Genomic DNA, 25,924 nt, shown 5'->3' on the forward strand with positions numbered 1-25,924 from the left:
GATCTGGATGCCAAGACAGTCCTGATCATCCCTCTTTAGGGTCAGATGTTTATTTATCTGCTGGTGTTTTAGCAGATAAATGTTTTATGAATGCTTAAGTCAGAAGCAGACAAAAAAATTCACCCATTAGCTGGGTGGGTAAAGAAGAACAGTTAAGCAAAGCTGAAAACTTTGTGCCTGACCAGCTTAGGACCCTTCTCTGACACACTTTTGCAGTGCAAGCTGTTCCTTTCATCCTCAGGAGCTTCGCCCTGTCCCAGCCCCTTTGCTCAGCCATTATCCATGGGCATTCCTCACACATCACAGCTCGGTGGCGCCAACTAAGTCACATTTTGTGTGTTTTTGGTAGGTCCCAACACTTGCCAGCAGCTCCTGAACTGGATGCTGGCCATAGCCTGCCAGCAGGGCCATTTGGACATTGTCAAGCTCCTGATCCGTGCCTACAGTGCTGACCCAGAGAGCTGTGCAGTGAGGAGGAACGAGTTCCCCGTCCTCATCCGCCTGCCCCTCTACGCTGCTATAAAGGCAGGTGTGTGTCTGCATGCTTCCACTTTCTGCCCCTTTCCTGCCAGCTCTGCAGAGAATGGGCTGAGCTGTTCACACACGGGTTGGTGTCCATGCCTTGCCTGCAGCTGGATTTCCAGCAGGATGAATTAAAGTAAAATTGGCTCTGAATCTGTCGACTCAGCCAAATTGGAGTCAGGGCCTTGGGAAGTTAGATTGCTGTAAATACTGAGAGGCTGAACTTTCCTCTGTAAACTCCTAAGGAAAAGACCCTTAAAAAACAGAATCCTTGCAAGTAAAAGCATTATTGTTATGGACACTCTGGCACACATGCTTGATTTAGGCTGAATAATTTGCACTTCAAAGCACAGCTGTGTGCATAGTTTAATAAGATGGGAATAAAGAGAAAAAAGAAAGAGGCTGGGCCAGCACTTTTACACAGTGTCTTTGCTGTCTCAGTTTGACCAAACTGAGTCGTGCCACTGGAGGAAACAGCCTTTACACAGTTCAGTTTCCTTTTTGCACACCCCCACAGTTTTTTTTCAGAAGTGGTTATTTCCCAGGATTTCTGTTCAGCTCCCTGCTGGTTCATTTACCTGAGGTGAAGGGAGCAAACAATCTGCTTTTCTCCCAAGGGAATGAAGATGTAGCTGTGTTTTTGTTGAGGAATGGAGCTTTCTTTTGTTCCTACATCCTGATGGACAGCCCTGAATCCAGCAAACACCTTCTGAGGAAGTATTTCATTGAGACAACCCCACTACCAGGTAGTGCTCCAGCAAAAACAGTAAGTAACCATTCATCTGCCTGAGGAGATGTAGTTTTGAAGGGGCATCATCTTAATAGTTGATAATTGTCTTTGCATGCCGTGTGGCTGCTGATTCTTCTCCTCAGCTAAGAGCCTTGTGGTTTGCTGCCCTTTTAGAAAGCCAAGTGGCTTTGGTGCTGAGTTACAGGGTGTGAAACATCAAGGCTTTGAATGGCATCGCTGTGCAAGGCACAGCCACAGCTTCTGTGGGGCAATTTAAACACCATCATGTGAGCCAGAGTGTGCTGGGGACAGGAAACACCAACTTTGGGCTCAAAGCCTTCCAGAGAAGCTGAGATGCCTCTAGCACTGATTCCCTCTTGGCCCCCAGGGTCATCACTCCCCTTAGGTTCCTGTTGTGCCCCCTGCTTGCAGGGTGATGGCACCAGCTCTGTGGTGTCCCCAAGGGTTGGCATGGCACAGAGCTGAGCATGGGAACCCTTCTGTGTCAGACAATGCAGGTAAAAATGGGCTTGGGTGGCTTTTTGTTAACAAGGAGCATGAGCAAAGCAATGATCTGTTGAATATCTTCCCTACTTCATATCCTCAGCAGTAAAAAAGTCTCACACTGGTGTTGTTGCTACTTTAGAGGGAAGCACACAGTATTTTGTATTATTTATACTGTTCTCCAGCAATTTATTATCAGGCATTTTGAATTTTTTCCCCTCAACGTGTAGTTTAATGCACACTGAATAAGAGCATCAGATCCCTGAGCTTTCAATGCTTACAGTTTTCATCAGGCCACAAAAATTTGGCAGTGAAAAGATGTCCCTCACCAATCCAGTTGAGTATCTGTGTGCTCAGCTTGTAGCATTGTTGGTTCTGCTTTGGTGTTAAATAAAAATAAGGAGTGAGTTTTTAGTAGCTTTACAAACTTCTCCATTCTCTGTTTTTCTGCCAGAATCCTCTCACTGTTCCTGTTAATAGCCTGGGTGTTAGACCACATAAATGAGCTTGACTCCTTTAGGTTTAATCAGTAGATTTAGAGCCCTCTTTGTGCTACTCTTAATTTTGTTGGCAGATAATCAAAAGGAATCTGAATTCTAGATGTAGATAAGAGTTGATAAAATGTCTTTAAGAAGAAAAAAAGAAATCCAACTGGATAATTCAGCTTGAATATGCTCAGGATAAATGTTTGAATCACAGGGAAGAGGTCTGTTTCCTATGTGAATTTGCTGGCAATATTTAACTTAGCTGCTGTAAAAATGACTCAGCTTTGCTGTTGTCACACCCTGAGCAAAGAAGAGAGCAGTCTTCAGATATCAGCTAATTGCCAGAATGGCCTGGTTGAAAAAGAAAGAAAAAGAAAAAAAAGTCAGAGAAGAAACACAGAATCTTGACCTTGATTCTCCTAGTAGCTATTTATTTTTAATATGTTTGCTTATTTAATCCTTTCTCTTTGAATTCATTTTGGCAGACTGGGACAGATTGGAGAGGATCTGTCCTAGTTTGTCTGCAGAGCTCAGATCTTTGGGAAGTGACACTCACCAACCCTGATAACTTTGATAACTTTTTCCAACACAGCTTTGTGGCAGCTGCAGACAAACTGCCTCAGCGCTTTCTTCTTGTCTCAGAGGGCTCATCCTGAGAGGGATTTTGCACTGGGAGGAAGCAAAACTGGGCTGTGTGAAAACTGGGACATGTGTGGCAGCCAGCTGCATGTCCCAGAGTTCTCCCCTTGGACAGGAAGGACAAACCAAGCACTGATCATTTCAGAGAGAGCCCAGAGCTTCAGGAGGGTTTGTCCTTCTGTGCTATCTCTGAGTGGAACCACTGGAGCACAGCTGAGCTCCAATGGATTTCACAGCAGTGGCTGCAGAGCTATGCACAAAATGTGCCTGAGAGCTGCTTTTGGCTGCCACACCTTCCAGACAGCCCTTGCACCCAGCACAGCTGCCCTTTCTCAGGCAACACGAGTTACATCTCATTTTTCTAATATCTGTTTCTCCTTTTTGTGTTCTTTCCTGGCATAAATTTATACCCACAGCAAACCACAGCTTTGCTGAAGAGGGGAAGTGGTCCATTTTTACAGGAACAGGTAACAAGTGCCAAAGAGAGCCTTTGCAATGAAGTGGCCAGGCACAGATTCCAGACTTCAGTAGATGTAGCCAGCAGAGAGATAAATGTAACTTTCCAATGTGTGGTGTGTGAGATATATTTAATTTTTCCATTACAGGCCAGAGAAGAGCTTTGTCTGCTGTATTTTTCCCTAGGAAATATTTTACCAATAGTTTTATATTCAGGCATACAAATGTATGTGTGTGTGTGGGATCCTCCTCTCATTTCTTTATCCTGGTAATCTCACTTACATCACCAGCAGCACAGAGCCCTGCAGCAGTCCCACACAGGATTCAGAGCAGGGCTGTTGATGGAGGGAGCAGATCCCTGTCCTCAGATTATCCCATCTACAGCAGCAGTGAGGTTCTGCAGCACATCACGTCATTTAGGAGAAATGCACAACAGCCTCTCTTAATCACCTTAGCAGACAGCCTCAGATTTGAGTAAATATTTTTCATATTTATAGTTGATCCTTTGCCCAAGAGCAGCGGGGTTTCTTGCTTCTGCACAATTTCCAGTCCTTTGCCTCAGTGCATCCCCTGACATTGCTGCAGTATATTTCAATTTAGTCTTCAGGGCTTGTATTGAGAAGTTCTTCCTTTGGCGGGAGAGAGGAGTCTGCAGAGGTTTTCCTTGGCCTTCTGAGGAGCAGTGAGCTGCCTGCAGTCAGCCCTGAGCTAACATCCTCTGAACTCTGTCCGTGGTTTAGCACAGAGTTCACCACCAGCCCCAGACTGAGAGGGGTTGGGCTGAACCCTGAGCTCTGTGAGTTTGGCATCACAGACCTTTGGCATCAGAGAAACAGCTTTTCTGGGAAATAGTGCAGGTGAAGAAGTATGAGTTGGGAGTAAATCCCTGCTTTGTGGCACTGCTGTAGGGATTTCTTTCACTTAATTAACATTTTCACTGCAGAGTCCTGAGCCAACCAAACTCCAAAAGTAACTCCACTGATACCAGGTTAGTGGTACCAGCTGAATTTGGTCCCCTGTCTCTAAATCAGATAGAGGGGTTTGGCTGGTCCTCCAGCTTGCAGAGACACTGTCAGTGCTTGTCTCTGCATGGGAAGGAGGGCACTGATTGCTGGGATTCAAAAGCTGCCCTGGATACAGGACACCAACCCACAGCACTGATAGCAGGTGCTGGATTTCACAATCTTGTCTGTGGTTTGAGAAGGCATTATCTGCATTCTACGGGTATCTCCTTATCACATTAACCACCCTGAGGCCATGCCTCTGCATTTTTGAGGGAAATGATACACAGCAGTCTAAATGCAAAGTAGAGATGGTTTATCAGTCTGCAGCACAGACACAAGGTCCTGCTTGCAGCCCCTAAAAGAAGGCTGTAAGGTTGTATTATTGCTGCACTGTTTGGTGCACTCAAGGACAAGTACATTTTTCCTAAGCCAATGGATTTGTGGTACATGTTACAGGTGAGAGAAAGGTTCAGAAAGCTGCATTTTAGAGTTTCAACCTTAGAGTTTCTAAGCAAGGAGCTGTTAAATATGCAGAATGGGAAATCTGGCAGAAAAGCAGGATATGTTTGGTGTGAGAGTGGAAGCTTTGCAGGGCAGCTCCCTTTGGTGCTGTGCACTTTGCAGTAGCAGTGGAGACTCTGCTGAATTTGGTTTCTTGTTGCTGCTGGCTTGCTGTGTTTTACAGGGGTGCCTTGTGGCATGGCAGTGGATGTAGCTTTGAACAAACAGCTGGAGCTCCCTGCCTTGCTTTCCCCAGTGGCACAGTGGGCATAATATTTCCATTCATATTTGCAGGGCTGTCCTGAGGCATCACGAGTGAAGGTTTGAAAAGCACAGTGTCTACACTAAGTACAACTACTGTCAGTATCTAAAAAGTGCATCTGTTTGTACTTACCCTTTGTTCCATTCTCCAAAACATTTGAACTGTCAGATCAGTCCTGAGTGTCTGATAAGCATTTGAGACAGGCCTTTGTTTCTCTTTTCTTTCTCTCCTTTTCCCAAACTCATTCCTTTTAATTCTAAATTAAGGGTTAAAAGTCCAAAGAGCTAAATACTGGGCATTGGAAAAGAAAGCAAATTAAATTTGCTGTCGTGTTCTTGCTGCCTCCTGGTGGAGAATTAACAATCATTCCATTGAGGCTGGTTTTGGGATGAGTTATGTCAAAAGCAGCAAGTTTATGAAAACATTTTGGGAATATAATTTTTAAAATGTGCATTTCAGGACAAGGATTGGAATGCAATGAGGTGATCTTGAAAATGAAGCCTTGGGTTGTTTCCTTGCATTGATGGAAACTGTGTGTTCACACTTTCTTCTGTCCATGCTGGGCCCTGGATAATATGGACTGGTGAAGAGGTCCAGGTCCCCTGCTTGAGCTTGCTCATGGTCTTTGGAGTGAAATCCTGGAGCAGATGCAGCAGGGGCTGCTGATATCCAGGCATGATTTCATCTCTGAGTCAGTTTAATTCCTAGAAGCAGATTGAAAAGTGAGCAAAATGTTTATGGCCTGTGCTCTGCTCTGCCAGATCCCCAGTGGTGTAGCACAGGCTGAGACCAACTGGGATTTCACTAATGTGGTTTTCTCTTCTCTCTCTGACACATGCAGGCTTTGTGTGTGAACTGGTCAAACCTCAAGCTGCCCTGGGTGGATCTAGACTGGCTGATTGATATCTCCTGTCAGATAACTGAGCTGGATCTCTCTGCCAACTGTCTGGTGTCCCTCCCCTCCGTCATCCCGTGGGGGCTGATCAACCTGAGGAAGCTCAGCCTGGCTGACAACCAGCTGACAGAGCTACCCAGTGTGCAGTCCTCTGATGAGATCATTTGCACAAGGTGTGTGCTCCCCACAAAGCTGAGCCTGCAGGGAGAGCAGCTCACACTGGCCTTGAGGGAGACTGTGTGAGGGGAGAGCGCATTGCAGGAGCTTCTTGCTCTGCGAGGTGTAGCTTAGGATTTGCCCCTCTGCATTCTCAGGGTTTCCAAGTTTGTTGTCAGGACAGTTGTGGGGACTTTTATTCCTGTGTGGTCTCATGTTGCTTCTGCTTTTCTCCAGCTCTGGTGAGCCCCACTCCTTTAAGCTGGCTCAGAGTGACATTTACTGGCTGATACCAATGATTTGAATTGCTGGCTATCCAGAGCACCTCTCCCTGCTCCCTGGAAGGGTTAATTTTCTAATTAGGGTTTTATACTTTGCCCTGTGAGGCATACTTCAGCTGCTTTCCTTCAGAACTGAAGCTGTCCTGGTAAAACAGATGTCTGTGGCCACAGGAGGCTTTGCTAGTGTTTTACTGATGCCTGACTGAGATTGTTCTGTACTCACAGGTTACTCGAGGTTGATGTATCCAGCAACAGGCTCTCCACTCTCCCTACTGGATTCCTACACCTTAAAAACCTTAAAAAGCTCATTGCTTCCAAAAACTCTCTGGAGAAGTTGTTTGACGAGGAAAACAGTACGTACAGTCCAGTGCTGGCCTTGTATTTCAGGGCTGGGCTCTAGGGAAGAACCCCAAAATGTTAAAATAATGGCTTAGGTGGCTTTAAAAAGCTCTCATGCTCTCATACCAAGGCCACAATGTTTCATGTTTTCCAGCAACTAATTGGATTGGTTTAAGGAAGCTGCAGGAGTTTGACGTCTCTGACAACAGGTTGGTGGAACTTCCAACGGTTTTTCTATACTGCTTCAAGTCCCTAAACATGCTGAATGTTTCCAGAAATCAGCTGAAAGTGTTTCCAGACCCCTGGGCCTGCCCCCTGGTAAGTTGAACTGCTCTGACAAAGTCAGAGGCTGAAAAAACTGTTGAAACAATGCAAAAAGAAAATTGACTGTGATGCTTAAAAGGCTGTCAGATGCTTAAAAGGCTGTTCTGTAGGAGTGCCCCTGCCAAATTTGGTTTATGGGTTTCAGATCCAGTCTTTCTGAGGTTCCACCCTGTTCTCACCATGTTGATGGCATTGGTGGAAGAGTTTTAGAAATGTGTCTTACATGGATGTGTTCATTTTCTCTGTGGTTCCTCTGGGCAGAAGTATTGTTAGGGTCATTTTACAAAACACCCAACTTTCACCAGGGGTGACTTTGCCCAAACCCATGGCAAATTAGGACATCTGTATCCACACCCATCACTATGACTTTATTCCTCATTTTTACAGGGACATCAGGGGAACAGAATCCTCTGGGGAAGTGTTTGTTTGTGGTTGAAAAGCAAATGGGGGTGGGTGATTTTCAAAATAATTTTTCGAATGCTTTTTGCCTACCAAGAAATTTGACCAGCAGTTGAGTGCATCTCCTTAGCAAACCCTATGTGCCTGCATGCCCAATAATTTATCTAGATCAAGATATCTAAAGAGACCACCTAAAATTAATTTATTAAAGTTTTTGATATGTGACAGCTGATCTACCACATTATTTAAAGATATTATTACTACTCTGTAAGTGTGGGGTTTGTTATGTTTTCCAGAAGTGTTGTAAAGCCTCTAGAAACGCACTGGAATTCCTACCTGATGCATTGACTGTGTTCTGGAAAAATCACCTGAGAGAAGTGGATTTTTCTGAGAATTCACTGAAAGAAGTTCCAGCAGGACTCTTCCAGCTTGAAGTAAGTGTCATTCCTTCCTAGTTCTCACATTTTTCCTAACACTGACTCAGACTGGCTGCCTGGGTAAGGTAGGAGCCCTCGTGCTGGTTTGAACTGGTGCACAGAGCCCCTGAGCAGGCTGTCACCCCCTGAATCACCACATTCAGGCCCTCACACAGTGAGATGTATCTAGTTTCTCACACAGGTCTTCTGAGAGCTCTCTGGATGTCTGTGGTTTGCAGAATTTGGGAGCACAGTTTGGAAGACAAGCCCTGCATTGTAGGTCCAAGCTCCAGCCATTGAAATGCTGATGTACTCAAGTACACTCGAAAATAGTTGTGTTTTTTCTTGAAGAAAGTGTTGTGTAATTAGGAGTTAGTCTTTCTGTGCTGAAAATAGCATGTTAGAATGCCCTAAACAATGCTGCCTGGGACCTCTGTAATCTTAAAAGTGGTAGATTAAATAATTCTTTCCTGTGAACACCACAGATCCATGGGTTTATGTCAAAATTCTTTAGAATTTCTGCTTTCACGTGGTGTTGTCATGAAAGCAAGCAGAACTTGGGGTTTCCTCCAAGCTTCCCTGCAAGATTGTGAGACTCAGAGAAAAACAGAGGTGAATCTGGGCAGAAGTTCCATGCTTTTCCCTGCTGGCCTCTCTGGGGAGGATGCAGAAGTGATGGTTCATTTCCATGTCCAGTCCTGATCTCAGGATCTGCTGCAAAGTTGCCTTTTACTCCTGCTGGAGCAAGAGGGTTGCATTCCCTCAGTTCTTCCCAGTCCTCCCAGCACATTTGGCTTTGCTCTCTGCTGGCTGTTTGTTTCCAGTTGGCATTTCTCCTGAAACAGAACGAATCCTATGGACTATTGTCTCCAGAACTTGGTTTTTCTGAATGCATTGAGAGCCATCCCGGGGGGTGGGAGCCACCATGGCAGATATTAAACACTAGATGGTGCTTCCAGGGCACAGTTCTTAGGTGCTGCTGCTCAGAGGGTGCAGAGGGAGAGACCTCAGCACAATCTTTGCTGATGTTTTCAAAGTTAGTGAGCCTTGGCTGCCCTAAATCATGTCAGTTCTTATCTGTATATCATCAGCATTTTATTCATAAAAGAAATATAAAATATTTTCAGCACCCTGAGGGCCAGAGCGTGGTGAGCAAGTAGAAGGTGAAACCCCATGCCTGGAGGAGCCCTGGCTTGGCTGCTCCTTGATTGTAGAGCTGGTGTGGGTGAACAGGGCTGTGCTCATGCTCCAGAAGCAGATGTGGAGGAGGGAGAAATGGGAAGTGAAGTGTTCCTACAGATAATGTATTATTTTTATGTAGGAACAGCTGTGAACTGTTTTCTCCCTGGGAAAAGCAGAGAGCAGAGAAGCCCTGTGACTTGAAAGCAGACGTCATGGGACAGCCATTTGTCACTGTAGCTGCAGTGCAGTGTAGTTTATCACTGGCCTTTGCATGGTTTGCAGAGGAATCTCAAGACTGGGACCAGCTCAGTCCCTAATACCATGTGTACTCCAGAAATGTGGTGTTGAGAGAAGCAGAAACCTTCTCAGCTTTCCTGGATGTTGCCTTCTAAGGGAACCAACCAAGCCATGTCTTAGTTCTCAAGACTACTTGGCTTCTCCCTGCTTTGCTTCTCCTGCAGACAGCTGGCCCTCTCTGGGTGGAATAATTGAGTTTAGACTCTGGTCAGCTTTTCCACATCATGACCTGACTGAGGCACCTTAATGTGATGCTGCAGTCCCTTCACTCAGGTGTCACCCGCACCCTTTTGCATGCTGTGGCAGCAGCTTTGAAGGCAGTTTGTCTGCCACTGCTGTTGTGTCCCTTCTGGAGGCCCCCATTCTCACACTGAAAGGCAGGAAAAATGGAGAAATCAGAGACAAGAGGCAATTTAAAAGGGCTGGAGATCTCTAGAGTTTCAGCCATGAAGAACCACAGCCAGCTGACAGTCACTGATTCCCCCCATGCACAGAACCACTGGAGAGAAGCTGCCCAGGCTCTCAGCTCCCTGGAGAGTGGCCTTGGTCAGTGTTGGGAGCACACAGACACAGTGATTGAAAGAGAATCACCCCAGTTAGAGCCCCCAGAGCACATTTGTGCTAATTCTGGGATGTGCAGCCTCCCTCTGCTCCCTCCCCCTGCCCAGGGGTGTTTTGGGGAGAAGTGTGAGGCATTGTCCTTGCACAGCCCCATGCTGACACTTGGAGAGAGCCCCACACCAGGAGCCAAGGGCAGGCTGGGCCCTCCTCCCAGGGGAGCACAATGATGGTAAAAGCATTTTCTGTCAGTTTTCAGTTCTCAGTTTTCCAGTTCTCCCTTTCCTTGGGTGGCTCACTCTGTCTGCAGTTCTGTATTCCTTTCACCTTCCCAAAACCCAGCAAAGCCCCGTTCTGCCCCTCTCCATCACTAGAGGGAGCGTTTTGCACGGGAATTCCCATTCCAGCCGCTGCTGCCTGTCCATCACTTATGTCACATGGACACCTCATATTTTTCCAATCTAAAAAAGGGGAGGAAGGCCAACAAACTGCTTTGTGAGACCCCGTTAATCCTGCTCGATGAAAAGGGGCATAAACCTTTTTTATTAACGTGGAGCACATAAAACATTTAACACACTTGACACTGAAGTCTCTGCTGGTAAAACATGATTTCCATGGGGTATAATTCATTAATATTGCTGTACTTCTGACAGGAGATAATTCAGCTGACATTCTGCTTTATCTCAGTTTTTCATGGTGGGGGGACTTGCTGAATAAACCTGGTTGGAAACTCTACAGACAGCGCTGTTTTTCAGTGGAAAATTGGATTTTCAGCCAAATGAAAATGATCATTTGAGCCTCAACATTATTAAGGGCAGATGGAAGAGCATAAACTTTACAAAGCTGAATGGGAACTGCATTTTTTGTTTTATATTTCAGTTAAATTCAATGGAGATTTTATGTTTAACTTGGTATTTCCAGCTGAGTCCTATCTGTGTGGTGTTAACTGTATGGTCTCAATCAGTTTCACTTGTTTTTAAAATTCCTGTCTCTGTTGGGAGGGGATAAAAAAAGGAGATGTGTAAATTGTATAAATCTCAGAAAGTGAATACAAATACTGTCCATTTTAATAGAGATGTCATAAAAAAGCAATGAGAACTTTTCCTTGTGTGAAGTGGCTCATGTTTTGCACCTTGATTTTGTGATGCACTGCAGGTGTAAACCCACTGTGTGCAGACACACACATTTATTACATATATTTGTAGTCCATACGTGGCATCCTGTGTGGGTAAATCAGAGTGTTCTTTCCCACTTGGAAAGGTTTCCTCACTAAGAAGTAAGATGTCCTCTTGCATGGGCTGTTTCCAAGTGCATCTGTCAGCAAGTGGAGCAATAATCTCCCTGGAGTGAGCGGTGCTGCTCCGTGCAGAACTTGCTGGGGACAGGGAGGAAATGTTTGCATGCTGGGCAGCACGGACAGGATGTTCTGATGAATAAGATGTACTTTCTTCGTGTTTCTGTTATTTAATAGCCATGCTTAAAAAGCTCCTTCTGTGTGTTTGGTGCTCCCTAACTCCAGGCTGTTCCTCTCCTAGGCTTTGGTGTCCCTGAAGCTGCTGGGAAATCAGTTAGTTACGTTGCCTTCGCAGGATAAGTGGAATTGCAAACAACTTAAGTCGCTGGATCTTTCAAAAAACCAGCTTGGGAAGTAAGTGTTGCTTTCAAGTTTTGGCTAAGAAAACAAAAGCTGAAGAAATAATAGCAAACCCAATGCCTCGTGTAACACAAAGGGTGTCAGGAAAGAATTAATCACCTGCATAGAAGGCATTGATACCCACATACCGTGTCCCCAAGTACATTGTGTGTCTGTGACAGTGATGAATTATCCTTTGCTGAATTCTTTAGGCATTTAGCACACTGTATCATTTATTAAGTGGATAGATTGTTGATAATAGCAGTTTAATTTCTGAGCATGTAGGAATTTCTTCAGCCTGCTGTGTGGTTCATCACTGCAAATACAAGTTTGTGGGGAGCATATCTTAACCATAAACCATCTGGCTGGACTGCAGTTATTAGTTAGTGTGGGAGTATTGTTATGGAAAAAATGAAAAGTCTTTGTTTTTTAAATGGAAGTGTAACCAGCTGCCAGTTCATAGAGATTTCCAGCCTAAAGGATTCTGTGATTCTAAGGCTGATGTTAATAAGATCGTCCAATAAATGAGTGATGTTGTTCTGTTTAGAAATTCCAATAGAGATGTTTAACATAGAGAGTTAAAGGTCCTTTATCATCTCCAAAATTGCACTGAATTGTGTTGTGCTGATATCTTCTCATTTGGGTGCCTGTCCAACACAGTTTTTGGAGTCCTTAGGAGTTTCTGTGTCAGTTGCAAAAGACAAATTGCCACTTTTTGAATGTCCCAGTGCATTTCCAGAGTCATGCTGCTGGGTCATCTTCTCCGAGCCTCCCTGAGGAGGGCGGGCAGTGGCTGCAGGTCGGTTCTCCAGCACTTCTGGTGAAACTCCTTCAATCTGCTGTTTGACAACCACTTAACCCTGACACCCATAAAGCCAGGGGTCAAGTGCTCCTGCCCTGGGAGCTGGGAGAGCTGCTTGAGGAGCTCTGTTGATTTGCCAGGACAAAACCACTGGGCTGGACAAGTGTTGGTGGAGTCTGATTGCACAGTGGGTTTCACCCCATCTCTCCAGAGCAGGTGGGATCCTGTGAGAGCTGTGAGCATGGTCAGGCTCTTCCCAGTGTAGCTCAGCACCTTTCCAAGATGTTTTCCCCACGAGTCCCTGTTTTGTTTGGCCCACAGGAGCGATGAGGGGTTTAAGACGAAGAGGATCCCCTTTTTCACCACCAAGAACAGGGTGCGTGGTGGCCCCGAGGCAGGTAAGGCTCACAGCGAGTGCTGGCAATGCCAGGAGAGCTGGGAGGCAGCAGGAATCTGCAGTTTGGCTGGAGGGAAAGCAGAGGAAATTCCTCTGCAATTTAAAGTGCCAACTGCATTTCATTAAGAGGAAATATGTTCAGATTAAATGTTTCTAAAGAAATGATGCAGCTGGTTGCTACCACCAATATAGAAAAATGGTGTGAAACCTGCTTCTTTTGCCCTTCATGAAGGTTATGCCTTTTAGCCAGAGCATTAAGTGGCATGTTGAAGGGAAATTAACCCATAATTATCCCTGTGACTCTTAGGATTGTTTTGGTTGCTGACTTTATAAATGGCACATTTTCCCCTGCCTGTGATTTGCACCCTCAGTTTGGGGCAGAGCTGATGAAATGCACGTGAAATCCCAGAGAGAACAAAGGGATATCTGAAGATATTGCACTGCTTCCTGCTCTCTGTGGGATTCATCTGCATTTCTTTTGTTTGTTGTTTTATTTTAAAGCACTTGGGGAGTTTTCTCATTCTGGCTGCCTGCAGAATGCCTGGCTCTAAGCATTCCCTGCCAGTCACAGAGTGGGACAGAGCCAGCATCACATCCCAGCAGCCCTGGATGGCTCGTGGGAGGAAGAGGCCCTCCTGCAGCAAATCCTTCCCTCAGTTCCCCTGCAAACTCTGCCTGAGGTGAAATTGGTGAATGAACCATGTGCAGCCATAGCTGTAGGTTAGGGCTGGAGATCCTCACCTCCAGCTGCTCTCTGGGAGGCAGAGGCTCTAACCTGGGCCTCCAGGCCAGGCTGGTCCTGCCTCATTTTTCTGTCCATGGCAGTGGAGGTTGCTGTGCTGGCTGAGGTGTGTGTGCCCCCCAGGGGGAGAAGAGGTTGGTCTGTGCTGTTTCACAGGCAGGAAATGGAAATGCTGTGACATTGTTGGCCTATGGAACAACTGGAAAAGGAGTGTGACCCTTGTGGCGTCTGACATATCCTCAGAGCTTTGCTGTGAAGTGCTGCAGCAGCATTTCCCAAAGGGGAGAGAAGGGCAGGAGCAGCAGGCAAAGGCAGCTACAGCCAGCTCTGAAAGGAAATTGCTGTCCTAATGGAAATCTCTACATGCTGCAACCCAGAAAGCAGGAGAGGATGGGCTCTGCAGCAGTGACATTTGAACAGCCACTTTACACCCTGGTGCACCCTGGAGCTGCCTCAGGTGGCCTCAGGTGTGAGGGGGCACAGAGCAGCCCACCTGGCTGGTGCCACGGGTGAGCAGCACAGAGACAGAGCAGAGGCAGCTCATCCTTTTCTCTCTGTTCCTCTGCCAAGTGTAGCTTGGTGAGACGAGAGGATGTGGCCAAGAATTTAAACATCAAGAGAAAACAGAAGCTGGAGTACATCAGCTGCTCACAGAAGTCTCCTGGTGAGGTGGGGGTGGACAGGTTTTCATATGATTTACCAACAAAGCTGTTTACTTAAGTCTAGGTTATTTAAAGAGAATAATTTATGGTGCTCACTATACTTGATTGATAAGTCTCAGAATAACTTCTTGCACATGCATGTGTGGTGTTGGTAGCGTTTATTCATCCAAAAATACATTTTCAAGATGGGATTTGTTTTAATTTTTCTACAGTTCTTTAAAAGAAAATTTGAGCTGAAGCCAGAGAAATCATAAATAACTCATGAATAAATAATTACAATTCATAAACACCTCAAGCTTGCTTCCAATATAGTACACTCCTTTCCACCTGGGACTCTTTGGTGAATTCAGAGTATTGCTGCTATTTTAGGAGTTTGCTCCTACGTGTCCAAGAGGGACTAAATCTATCTGTGCCCAGGTACCTACTGAAGAGCAGCAATGCAAAGTTCAGCAATGAGCCAGAAAGGAAGTGAATTGCATCCCTGAATCAGCCTGCTGTTCTCCTAAAATAATCCCAAAGATGATTTTTTCAATTTGAAAACTCAAAAGGCAGACTGTGACACTGCCCACACCAGACAGTCCTGTCACGTATATGAGACCCCCCTGCAGACAATGGGACTCTATCTTGCTCCTTTTCTGATCACAGCTCAGCCTGCAATGCTGTTAATATTAGAACTGGGGAGTTTTCTCCTGAGAAAACCTCTTCCAGTTTTTTTTCCTCTTTTTGACTGAGTCTAATTGCAGGTCCTCACATTTTCTCTGTAAAAGAAGGTCTTGGTGAAGTGGAACTGTCCCATCCCTCAGGAAGGGACAGTCTTGCATCTCAGGGAGTTGCTTTGATTGACCATGGAGGCAACAGATGGTGCTGGTTGTACTTTCCTATTCAGACTCCAAACCTGCCTGGTTTTCCTTCATTTCAGGATGCTCTTTGGTAGATAAATGTCAAACCTCAGTACAGCAACACAATCCATGGCAGCTTTTTGTGCCACTGTCCCAGGTGCCATTTCTGGAGTGAAATGGTGCTCTTTGGGCCTTGAAGAGCTTCCCTTTGTTTGAACCCCTCCCGCAGCAGCAGCAACTCAGCCATGCAGTTGATGCTCCTGTTGCTTGGGTTGCTCCCAAAATGCACAAGATGCTCCTCAGGCACGGGGGAAGTTCCCTGAGTCCTTCTCTAAAACAGAACAAAGGGGCAAACACCAGCATGTTTTAGAGACAGCATAGGTCAGTCTCTCAGCTCCAGTCTGGGTTTTCTTCTCTGTTGTTACTGACTTTGATCCACCATCAATTACTGTGGGATGCAATGTGGCGACCTGAACATAAATTCTGACTGGCTTTTCTTAGGTAATATGGAAAAAACACATTGAGAACCAGCTGTGCCCTGGGTGTGCCCTTTCAGTGCCAGCTGTTAGGCTGCAATAGGGGCAGTTCACAGGATATTACCATGTATTCAACAGTAGGAGACAAGGTGCCACTCATCCCCTGAGCTGTTTTGGCAGGTTTGGAGTTCCTCCCTCAGCACCCAATAAGTCCTGGACACTGTCCCCTTCCAGCACTGTGACTTTAGGACATTGAGATGTGAACACTGATGTTAGATTGTCACTGAAGGCCATTTGCTTTTCTGCTCTTGCTTGGTGGTGGCCCTGCCAATGGATGTGACCTCATGTCCTGCCTGCAAAGTTCACGTGAAGCTCTTGGTTCAGAGCCTTGATGCCTGTTTTGTTGTTTCTTTTTTTAAAGGTGCATTTTGTGTTCTGTCTCGTTCCAGGTCCTTTTTTGGAGTTTCCAGCATTTCTGAGTGATTCTCTGGAGGTTCTTTATCTGAACGACAATCAGCTGGACTCAGTCCCGCAGTCCGTTTGCCTCCTGAAAGGTTTAACAGAGCTTTATTTAGGAAAGTAAGTCCATGTCCTGGAAAAGCTTTGCAGTGTTATTCCCATGTTGTTTTAGTGACTAGTCTTCTGTGGAGCCCCACCCCAGATGTCCAGTGCTTTTGAAGTCAGAAAGCTGGAAATTGTCAGCCCCTTGTTAGAGCTGTGCCCATGGTTTGCTTTAGATAAGGAGGAGGCTGGTCTTTGGAGTTAGGGAAGATGATCTAATGCTTTGAACACAGGCCTGGGAATCTAATGTGCCTCTAGTTCATTCTGGCTTTTTGCTGTCAGTTTCTGTAGTGCTACATTCAATAACTCATCATTTTTTGCCTTTATTTCCTCAACTATCCAGCAAAGATGATTACATTTGTCTGCCTTGGAGGATAAATTGAGGTTATACATCACTTTTAGGATGGAAATTGCTATTAAAGTGCTGAGTAGTCCTATTAAAATGTTAATGGAAGATTTCTGCAAGGGTAGAATAGCGTAATCTGAGAGTCCATGAGAGCAGCTACTTACACACAAAGCCTGGTTGTTGGTAGATTTATTTGTTTTTGTACAGTAACCCTGGTATCCGAGAGCTTCCTCCAGAACTTGGACAGCTGGCTAATCTCTGGCAGCTGGATATCGAGGAACTAAATATCAGTAACGTTCCTGCAGAGATCAGAAAAGAGGGTAAGGCTGATGCTGTGTATTCTTTATTAAATTGACTGAACATGCAATAAAATCTCTTCCTTTTGATGGTCATAAGCAGGAACAGACAGTGAATGCCTGAGCCCTCATGGGGTTAACTGGAATTGCAGAGGGAAACTTCCTACTCATATTTACAAATTTGATAATCAGTGCTAAGCTCTGGCTGTAATGATCAATTCAAGACAGATCACAATTTAAAATGATGACTATAAATGCAGTATTTCAATTGCAGTATGCATAAATTCTGTGGCTTGCTTCCTGAATGTGGATATTTTAGGATATTTAGATGGTCTCTCTAAAGACTGAAGTGTTTAGGATCAGCAGTCACAGTCCTGTTGAAGTGACTTTATTGTGAGCTGCTAAGTTTTTGGATCCATTACAATGCTGTTTTCTTTTCTTTTTTTCTTTTTTTTTCCTTCATTTTAATCAGAAAATCCTGTGGAAACAAAGTTATTAGGAATTATTCCTGCTCCAGTTATTAGGAATTATTCCCGCTCCAGTAGTATACTGTTGAAACCTCAATCTCACTTTAACTGGAAGCATAAAAGTAGAGGGAAAAGCTGAGTATTTTTCCAATACTGAATTAGTATTTTATGTTTCCTTTCAGCTTCTGAAGCATAGGAACCCCAGCATTTGTTTCTCCTTACAGTGCTCCATTGTGGAGCCTGTGAGCAGTGACCTTTTCCTGGGGTCTCTGTCTCAGGTTTGTCCTGAGGCTGGAGGTTTCTTTGTTTATTCTCAGCCCACAGCCAGGCTGCAGGGGCAGCAGGAGTTCCCAGCCGGGATGTGTGAGTGCAGAGTGGGGTTTGTGCTGTCCCTGGGTGCTGCTGGCTGCAGTGCCCACCCCGTTGTGTCCCGCTCCCAGGCCCCAAGACGGTGCTGGCGTATTTACGGGCGCAGCTGCGGCGGGCAGAGAAGTGCAAGCTGATGAAGATGATCGTCATCGGGCCCCCCCGGCAGGGCAAGTCCACGCTGGTGGAGATCCTGCAGACAGGGAAGGTGCCCCAGATGATGCACAGCGAGGCCACCATCCGCACATCCAAGTGGGAGCTGCCCAAGCCCGTGGGACACAAGGCAAAGGTGAAAAGCGGCCGGAGATCTGCAGGACCTGTGGGCTGAAATTTGAAATTGTCCTTTTGCAAAGAGCAGTTTCCATTGCCTCACAAGTGGGATGTGGTTTTAGACCCGTTGCAATTCTGTTTCATTTCCAGAACTAGAGGGCAGTTCTGTTTTCCTGACTGTATTCTAAAGAGCGTTGGCTAGGCTGAAATTCTGGCTCTCCCACCTCAGTGGACACTAATTTTGAGAGAGTGATTTAAATCAGCTTCTCTGCAGCAGATTGGGCTTTCATTTGGGGCATCAGTACCTAAAGCTGGACTTGCTTGATACCAGACCTGTCCTGGGTGGGGGATGAGGGTGGAAGGTGAGATGTCCAAGGCATATCTTAAACACCCAAATCTCAGGTGGCTCATCTGTGGAGTGTGTCACACTAAAGTAATTTGGAGAGTGCTGATTTAATCCAAGCATTTGTAGGTGGCCCTGTCCACTGCCTGCAGAGTAGCCCAGGGTTTAGAGGATGCAGAATTCATCCTGAGGTCTTGTCAGAGCTAAGGGGGTGCAAACACATCACTCTCCCTTCCCAGATGAGAGCCATGACCACCAGACTGTTTTGGAAAGGGGAAAGGAGCCTGCTGAGTTCAGCTGTTCCACAGCAAAGAGTGCCAGGCCAGAGACAGAAAGAAAAGAGCAACACAGGCTGACTCCTTGAAGGGTAGACTCTGGTGGGAGAAGGGATTTGTGCATTTTGTGTTGAAGAGCAATTGAATAAAATAAAAGTGTAGACAGCACCAGGGACCTGGAGTGGAATCAAGACAATGAACAGGCTTTTATCTCTATCTCTGAGTCTGTCTGTCCACACACAGTCACAGCTGAAGGTCTTTTGGATGAACAAAGCAGTCCTTGTGCTGCTTAGGGCTTGGTTTCAACAATATGGAAGTTCTTCCAGCTGTTTTTGGGAGACTTCACGCAGATTGCACAGAATCAGAGCCCTGCTGAGATGCTGAGCTCCTGGCTGAACTCTGACAGGGTAACTTCCACGTGGGATCAGTCAGTACCTTGCCCCAGCCTCCTAAACACAGCCCACTGAGGGTTATGTGATGCTCTGAGGATGGTGGCTTCCTCTGAGGAGGAAGGTCTGGTTTTGTGTTCAGTCTCAGGTTTTTTGACTCTCCAGGGCCAAGTGATTTAGGGACAGAGCTTCCCAGATATGCAGGTACTTCCTGCTGCAACTGAGAGCCTGAATGCCAATGAAGCAGAGAGCCAGGCTCCCTCTTAGTGCTGTCTTGGGGCTGCACGGAGAAGTGGATGCAGGGATACTGGGAAGAGAGCCAGAACTGGAGAGGCCTCCATTTAAGCATTCCCCCAGAAATCAGTGAGTCTGATTCACAGCAACTGTGATTCTGGCCCATCTCTGGCGTGGCACAGACATCAGAAGCCTGGGAGCAAAGTGTAGGAGGTGTTTATGGAAGGCCTGAGAAGCTCCCCATCTCCTGAGCATCCCCCTTGTGCTTGGCTCAGCTCGGTCTGAGCTCAGTGGAAGTGATTTCAGCAGGGGTTTCCTGTTCCCCACAGCAGTGGCAGATAAGCAGCTTCAATGGTCTTGTGGCAGAGGCAAGGATGAAACAGTTTCTATTACAGATGCAGTGAAATGCAGGGCTCAGAATGAGACCCTTGTTTGGACTGGAGAATCCACAGCATTAACTGGAGTTTTACCAGCATCAAGGGCACCTCTATCGTTTTAGCAGCAAGTAATTAGTCTTGATTTCCTGTGGGGAAGTGGTAGCCATGCTTAACAATTGCTTGTTGATTTATCTTTCCTGGAGGCACAATTAGGACATTGAACCCCTTCTTGTGTCATACATTATGCAGGCGTAGGTTTATGCTTCAGCTATTATCTCCCAGTGATTTACTGCCACGGTTTGATTTGAACACTTCTCTTTGTCTAAGTAGGTTGATTCAGTGGAGTTCAATGTCTGGGATATCGGAGGCCCAGCGAGCATGTCTACAGTCAATCAGTGTTTCTTCACAGACAAAGCATTGTACATAGTGGTCTGGAACTTGGCACTGGGGGAAGAAGCTGTGGCAAACTTACAGTTCTGGTTGCTGAACATTGAGGTAAGAAGTCACTGGTGGGCTCTGGGATATCTATTTATCAAGCAGCAGCTCAGCACGCAGATATGTGATATTGCAGATTCTTTTTGCTCTGCTTTTAAAAGCTCCCCAAGCTATGAATTTTGCACAGCATTTGGGATTCATTTTCCATTACGCTGTAGGCGTATCGCTATATTTAATGGTTTAAATTTATCATTTGCTTTGTTCTCCCTCACACACAGCAGAGAGCGAAACAAAAGCTGATTTATAAACCCTTGCTAAGTAAGGCTGAACATACTTATTTTGGAATTAGTGTTTGACCACACTGTGCTCCAAGGGGGGTTTCAAGCATTTTCTTTCTTCTGTGGGTTAGACACACATTAGTCTTGACATTATATTTTTAACACTTTAGATTCAGGTAAGCTGGAGAGTATTTCCAAACCAGCTCTCATTTAGGCTCAGAGCTGCAGTGAATTCATTGCATTTTTCCAACACCATGTTCATAATTGTCTGTAACTCTTTATTATTTGATAGTTGTTTCAACATTAAATGCACAAAAAGGGGTGCCTCTTGAAAAACAAACATCTTGTAATTATCAAAATATTAATGGTCACCAGCAATCAAAAACCCAAACTAGGTAACAAAGCTGAAGGGAAAATTATTATATTTCCAAAATGTATGACGTGTCCTTAATACATCCCAGCAAGCACACAGTAACATCAGGAAAAATGCAGAGAAATGCGATCATGATGGTTAAAAAAGGGGAAATGAAGAGGGCTGTAGGTAGAAAGGAGAAAACCACAAGAGAGTCTTTGTTCATGACCCTTTACAATAGAATTGGGAGAGAAGAAGTGAAATTGTAGCTTTGAAGCACACAATGGGAAGTATCTTAAACACGCTGGATGCCTAACCTGTGGAATTTACGAGAAATAAAGTGTACTGGGGGTACCAGAAATTGGAAAGACAAACTGGTGAATGCAAACTCCATCAAGTGCTGTTAATTCACTGACTCACAGCAACTCCTTTTATGTTAAACCCTGATGTAAAAACCCAAAGTGACAGTTTCCTGCTCTGCAGCAGCAGCAGCAGATGATTAAGCCATGATCTACTTCTGTAATACCCAAATCACTTGTAGCTGTTGTCAAGCTGCCATGACAGGTTGCCTTTATTTTATAAACATATATGTGTATTCCATTTTATTGATATGTGTGACTCCCTCCTCCTAAATACTACACTTTTCACCTGTCCTCACTGGTGTAATCTGGGTGAGATCACTGCCAGTGTTTTCTCTTGCAGGCCAAGGCTCCAAACTCAGTGGTGTTGGTGGTGGGAACACACCTGGATTTGATTGAGACGAAATTCCGTGTGGAGAGGATAGCAACCCTGAGGGCCTACGTCCTGGCTCTGTGTCGCTCTCCCTCTGGATCCAGAGCAACTGGATTCCCAGATATCACCTTCAAGCACCTGCAGTGAGTCCTTGTGCCTTTGTGAAGTTCAGTCACTCACTCTTTATTTTATGACACTTTTAACAATTTTGAGATACTTGATCTCCTTGGCAACGGAACCAATTTAGAGGCTCGTCAGCATTGCATTTCATCTATTTTTGACTGAGATAATGTATTATAATGAGAGAGAAGGTCAGTGTTGCTCAGGGGGCTGATGATGAGTCTGAGAGCTGGAAGCTCCAAAGTCATGACCTTGACCAGCCTGTTTACTGCTCCCCCTTCACTCAGGTTTCTCACTGTTTGATGGTGACACATTAGTCACAAGGGGAGAGGGTGCAGATTGACTAATTAATGCTGTGGGAGCGTGACTGTCACAGGGGGGTGCCAGGGCCTTTGCTGAGGGGAGGCTGTGGGTGGTTCCTGACGTGGGAACACAGCTCACGTGGCTGGGCAAGGAGGGTCAGTCCCCCGAGCCTCTGACAGTCCAAACCTGTCCCATCCATCTCCAGGAGTCACAACAGAGGGCTGGGGCTGCCTGGGAGGGGGGTGTCCCTCAGGCCACGCAGTCTGACACTGCTCCAAGAGAATGCCTTTGGGAAGAGGAGGCTGCTCCAGCTGGGAACGGAGCATGCTGTGAGCCAGGGGGTGCAGCAGGCTGGCACCAAACAACGTGAAAATATCTGCCTGGGGCAGGAGCAGGTGGCAGCTGGCAGATGAGGAAGGGCACTGTGACGTCCCCAGCACTTCCCATCTGCTGCCTGGCAAAGGCATCAGCCGACCTCCCACACACTGCTCTGCAGGCACTGTCAGGCACCCCAGCCCGGGTCAGGCATCCCAGGCACTGTCAGGCATCCCAGCCAGCTCTTCCCCATCAGAAGAAGCATCAGGGACCCGCTGTGAGGCTCAAAGACTCACCATGAGAAGGAGAAAACTTTGTTTGTGGCATCTCAAGCCTCTTTTGCCATCACCTCAGAGCATCATGACACAATCTCCGTCATTCTTTCCCAAGGGGATTTTCTTTCACCCTGACAGGCATTCTGAACATTTCTCTTCAACTTCCTTTCCCCTTGCATTTTTTCCCAGCCTCTTTCCTCCTGTGCCTCTCCACACTCCATCATCCACCTGGAATAAACATGGAAGTAAGCTCTGGGGCTGGAGGAGTGTGAAATCCTTGTGTGGGTGACCCCAGGTGCTTCTGTCAGTGGTCACGGTCATTCAGCATCCCAGTGAGCTGCACACTTCCCAGTGCCATGAAGGGCTGAGATTTAAGATAAAGCATATTTTCATTAGAGAAGGATTTTCTGTCTGCCATGGGAATGTGTGTAGGATCAGTTAGAAAGACCCTTTGTTGAGGAACGTGGAACAGAACTGTTCTTATCCAGCCCACAAAGAGATTAAAACTAGTAGGAGTTGAAGAGAGCAGGTTTTTAGCTGTTGAAGAGATAATGAAGGCCAGCTTTTGAGATCTAAGCATCAATTCCCAGATTGCAGGATCCAGCTGATCAAGGGCCGGAATGAGGGTGGAAAAGGTGTCTGGTAGTCATCATCCTGCCTCTTTGATCTGGGCAGGGAGCACTGGACCTGTCCCCAGAGGCTGCTGGGGCACAGAGTTCTCCTCCTCCCCACAGCCCCTTCCAGGATGTGTGTGGCTCTGGGACGGAGGGGGATGACTCTGGTCAGGCTGCCAGGATGTCCCCAGACACCCCAGTGCACAGGGGACAGCAGTGCAGGCTCTGAAGCAGGCAGAGCAGAGGTTGGGCTAATACAGATGTGGCCTGGTACATCTTTTCCAGACGACTCTGTGTTTTCTCCAAAGTATTCTAAAAATACTCACTAACAGCCTTCCTCCCATTCAGCTGACACAGGAAATTTACAGTCAGTGATAAGAGAAAGTGAGGCTGGAAAGGAAGCCAGTGTGCTGATAAGGATTGATAACCTTGCCCCTTGCATGGCTTTTGCAGTGAGCTCTCGTGTAAGACTCTGGAAGGCCTCGAGGGACTGCGGCAGCTGATTTTTCACGTCACCTGCAACATGAAGGATGTTGGCAGCTCAATTTGCTCCCAGAAACTTGCAGGGAGATTGGTGAGAACTGCTCTGTCTCGGTGATCCTTGCCAAAGCAGGGCTTTTGGGAGGCTTGGGAGGTCACCTTTAGGAGTTATTGATGGAGTAAGGGGTTGGTGCAGGAGCCATGTGATTATTTAAAATGGCAATCTGGCTCTGGGAAAAGACAGCACTGAAAAATCCCTGTGAAAGAAAGGTGGCAGCCAGTTCATCCCTTGCTGGCTGATCCTGATCCTGCTGGTTTTCTCACACGGCTTGCAGATACCAAGGAGTTACCTCAGCCTCCAAGAAGCTGTCCTTGCAGAGCAGCATAGAAGAAGTCAAAATGATGATGTGCAGTATTTAACAGACAGACAAATAGAGCTGATGATCGAGCAGACACCTGGAAATGACATCAAAGACTATGAAGACTTGCAAACTGGTAGGTCAGAGCAGACCAGTCATTTCTTGGAAATTAATATGTATGTCCAATTGAGGTGTTCCACAAACTAAAAACACAAATTCCACCAGTGTAGAGGTGACTTTGGAAATTGGTAAGATATAAAATTAGTAGTGGGGCTTTGAGGACAAGACTAGGAAGTTTCTGAGGTGGTCTGAGGTTACTGATTTCATACTCTTTTTTTTTTTTTTAACAAGCTGTGTCTCATTTCTAGTCTGTGTAGAGTGAGGGTTGCCATAGTTTCAAGTCTGGCTTCTCTGTAGGTCCCCAGTCTTGTGATCTTTATGGAGGCCTTGCTCTGCAGGAGGCAGGGAGAGCCCTTCCCTGTGAAGATGACAGGAGGAAGGTGAAGGGGAGGTGTCATGGGGACAGAAATACTGGCTGTGAAGAAGTGAGATGTGGGTTTTACAAGTGGAGTGTCAGATAGCAGCACTCCTCAGATAGATGTTACTCTCTTGGCTTGGCTGCGTGCTGGCTGTGTCTGGAATGCATAAAACTGCACAAAGTGCCTCATAGTCTTACTCTTCTGCACTTCTGTGGTTTCCTAATGCTGATCTATTGCTAATTCCCAATTCTTCACTTTTTTGCAGCCATTAATTTTCTCATAGAAACAGGGACACTACTGCACTTTCCAGACACGAGCCATGGCCTGAGGAACCTCTACTTCCTTGACCCTGTCTGGCTCTCAGAGTGTCTGCAGAGGATTTTCAACATCAAGAGCTCCAAGTCTGTAGCTAAGAATGGAGTCATCAGAGCAGAGGACCTCAGGATGCTGCTGGTTGGGACAGGTTTCACTGAGCAGACTGAAGAGCAGTACTTCCAGTTCTTGGCCAAGTTTGAGATCGCCCTGCCTGTGGCCAACAACAGGTATGTTGATAATGAGAGAGGTTTAGTCAGGCTGGAGAAAAATGACCTTTTAGTCAGTAGATATTAACAGGCTTTGCCACTCTAAGTGGTTGTCTTGACAGGGTTCTTGTGCTGAGAAAATATCTGAGAGCATTCAGCAGTGTCATGGAAGGCACCCGTCCATTTGGGCTGTATTTCCTGAACTGAGCATCCTCTGGGCCAAACCAGCCCGTGTGAAAGCTTTCCCAGAGCAGTCTTTGTCCCCTGGGTGCATTGAGGCTGTGACAGGCTCAGGCACCAGCCCGGAGGGGCAGTGACACCGCGGGGATGTGGCCACAAGCAGGTGGAAGCTGTGAGGGCTCAGCCGGCGCAGCTGCAGCCGGGAGAGGATGTGAGGCCACGGCTGCCAGGCCTGAAATATAGATGGGCTGGAGTCATCTATTTCCAGTGAAGGATCCTCACTTCAGCATGGCAGAAAACTTTGGGTAATCAATACCTGTGTCAGCCCTGAAAGTAGCAGCATTTTATTCTTGGTGAAATCAGGAAAGCGTAACTGCAGCAGCAACATGATTTACTTGATTTTAAACTTCAATAGGTGTTGATCAATAGTTTTCCTAGAAATGCTCTAAGAAAGCTCATTCTCTTTAAATGTTAATGAGTCCTCCTCCCCTCTGCCCCCGGTCCCTTTTCCTCTGGGCAGAGTTCCCTGCAATTTTTCTCTCTGCCATCTGCTTGGCGACAGCCTGTTGTTGGGCTAGCGGTGAGCCCGGAGCTGTGCTGCACTTCTGATGTGGCATTTGCATTTCACTTCCTTGCCCTTGCAGGACAGCGCGGCCACATCGCCCCGAGCCTCGGGGGAGCTCTGAATGCCGGCACAAGTGCAGCATTCTCTGTGCTGTCATTATGCCTGTCACTTATCCAGTCCCGGATGCCAACAAATTTTCTCAGGCTTAACACAGATAAAGCAGCAATGTTTCTGCTCAGTCCAAAATGCCTTTTGGACTCCTTGTCACTATCTGCCATTTTTCACCAGGGCAATTACATTGTCTGTACCTCAGGAACAAGGAAACTGCTTTTTCATGGCCTGCCCAATGTTTTTCTGAGCGATCCAAGCCACATTAGCAGAATATTCTTCCCACTGACGGGCTGTAGCTATAGCAGGTTGGATTAATTTAATGTACTAGCCAGACACAGAGCAGTTATTTGTTACTGTGCTGCTGCAATTATTGTCTAGAT

At 46.3% G+C, this 25,924-nt stretch overlaps 1 protein-coding gene across 2 annotated transcripts in view; it reads left to right on the forward strand.

Moving 5' to 3' along the window:
• The window catches only part of LRRK1 (leucine rich repeat kinase 1), a 72,189-nt gene that overhangs the window by 22,190 nt on the left and 24,075 nt on the right, over positions 1–25,924 (forward strand). Inside the window, exons 5-21 of one of the 2 annotated variants that reach the window (XM_063169934.1) lie at positions 350–529; positions 1,140–1,288; positions 3,297–3,347; positions 5,945–6,171; positions 6,661–6,788; positions 6,929–7,092; positions 7,794–7,931; positions 11,486–11,598; positions 12,707–12,783; positions 15,951–16,080; positions 16,616–16,728; positions 17,612–17,826; positions 19,756–19,920; positions 21,193–21,365; positions 23,303–23,423; positions 23,665–23,824; positions 24,433–24,709. In XM_063169934.1, the coding sequence (XP_063026004.1) occupies positions 350–529; positions 1,140–1,288; positions 3,297–3,347; positions 5,945–6,171; positions 6,661–6,788; positions 6,929–7,092; positions 7,794–7,931; positions 11,486–11,598; positions 12,707–12,783; positions 15,951–16,080; positions 16,616–16,728; positions 17,612–17,826; positions 19,756–19,920; positions 21,193–21,365; positions 23,303–23,423; positions 23,665–23,824; positions 24,433–24,709 (2,581 nt within the window). The remainder of the gene's footprint in view (positions 1–349; positions 530–1,139; positions 1,289–3,296; positions 3,348–5,944; positions 6,172–6,660; positions 6,789–6,928; positions 7,093–7,793; positions 7,932–11,485; positions 11,599–12,706; positions 12,784–15,950; positions 16,081–16,615; positions 16,729–17,611; positions 17,827–19,755; positions 19,921–21,192; positions 21,366–23,302; positions 23,424–23,664; positions 23,825–24,432; positions 24,710–25,924) is intronic. The other variant, XM_063169935.1, reaches the window with a different exon arrangement.

Source organism: Melospiza melodia, chromosome 15, assembly GCF_035770615.1.
Source record: "Melospiza melodia melodia isolate bMelMel2 chromosome 15, bMelMel2.pri, whole genome shotgun sequence".
In the NCBI taxonomy this organism is placed as follows: Eukaryota; Metazoa; Chordata; class Aves; order Passeriformes; family Passerellidae; genus Melospiza; species Melospiza melodia.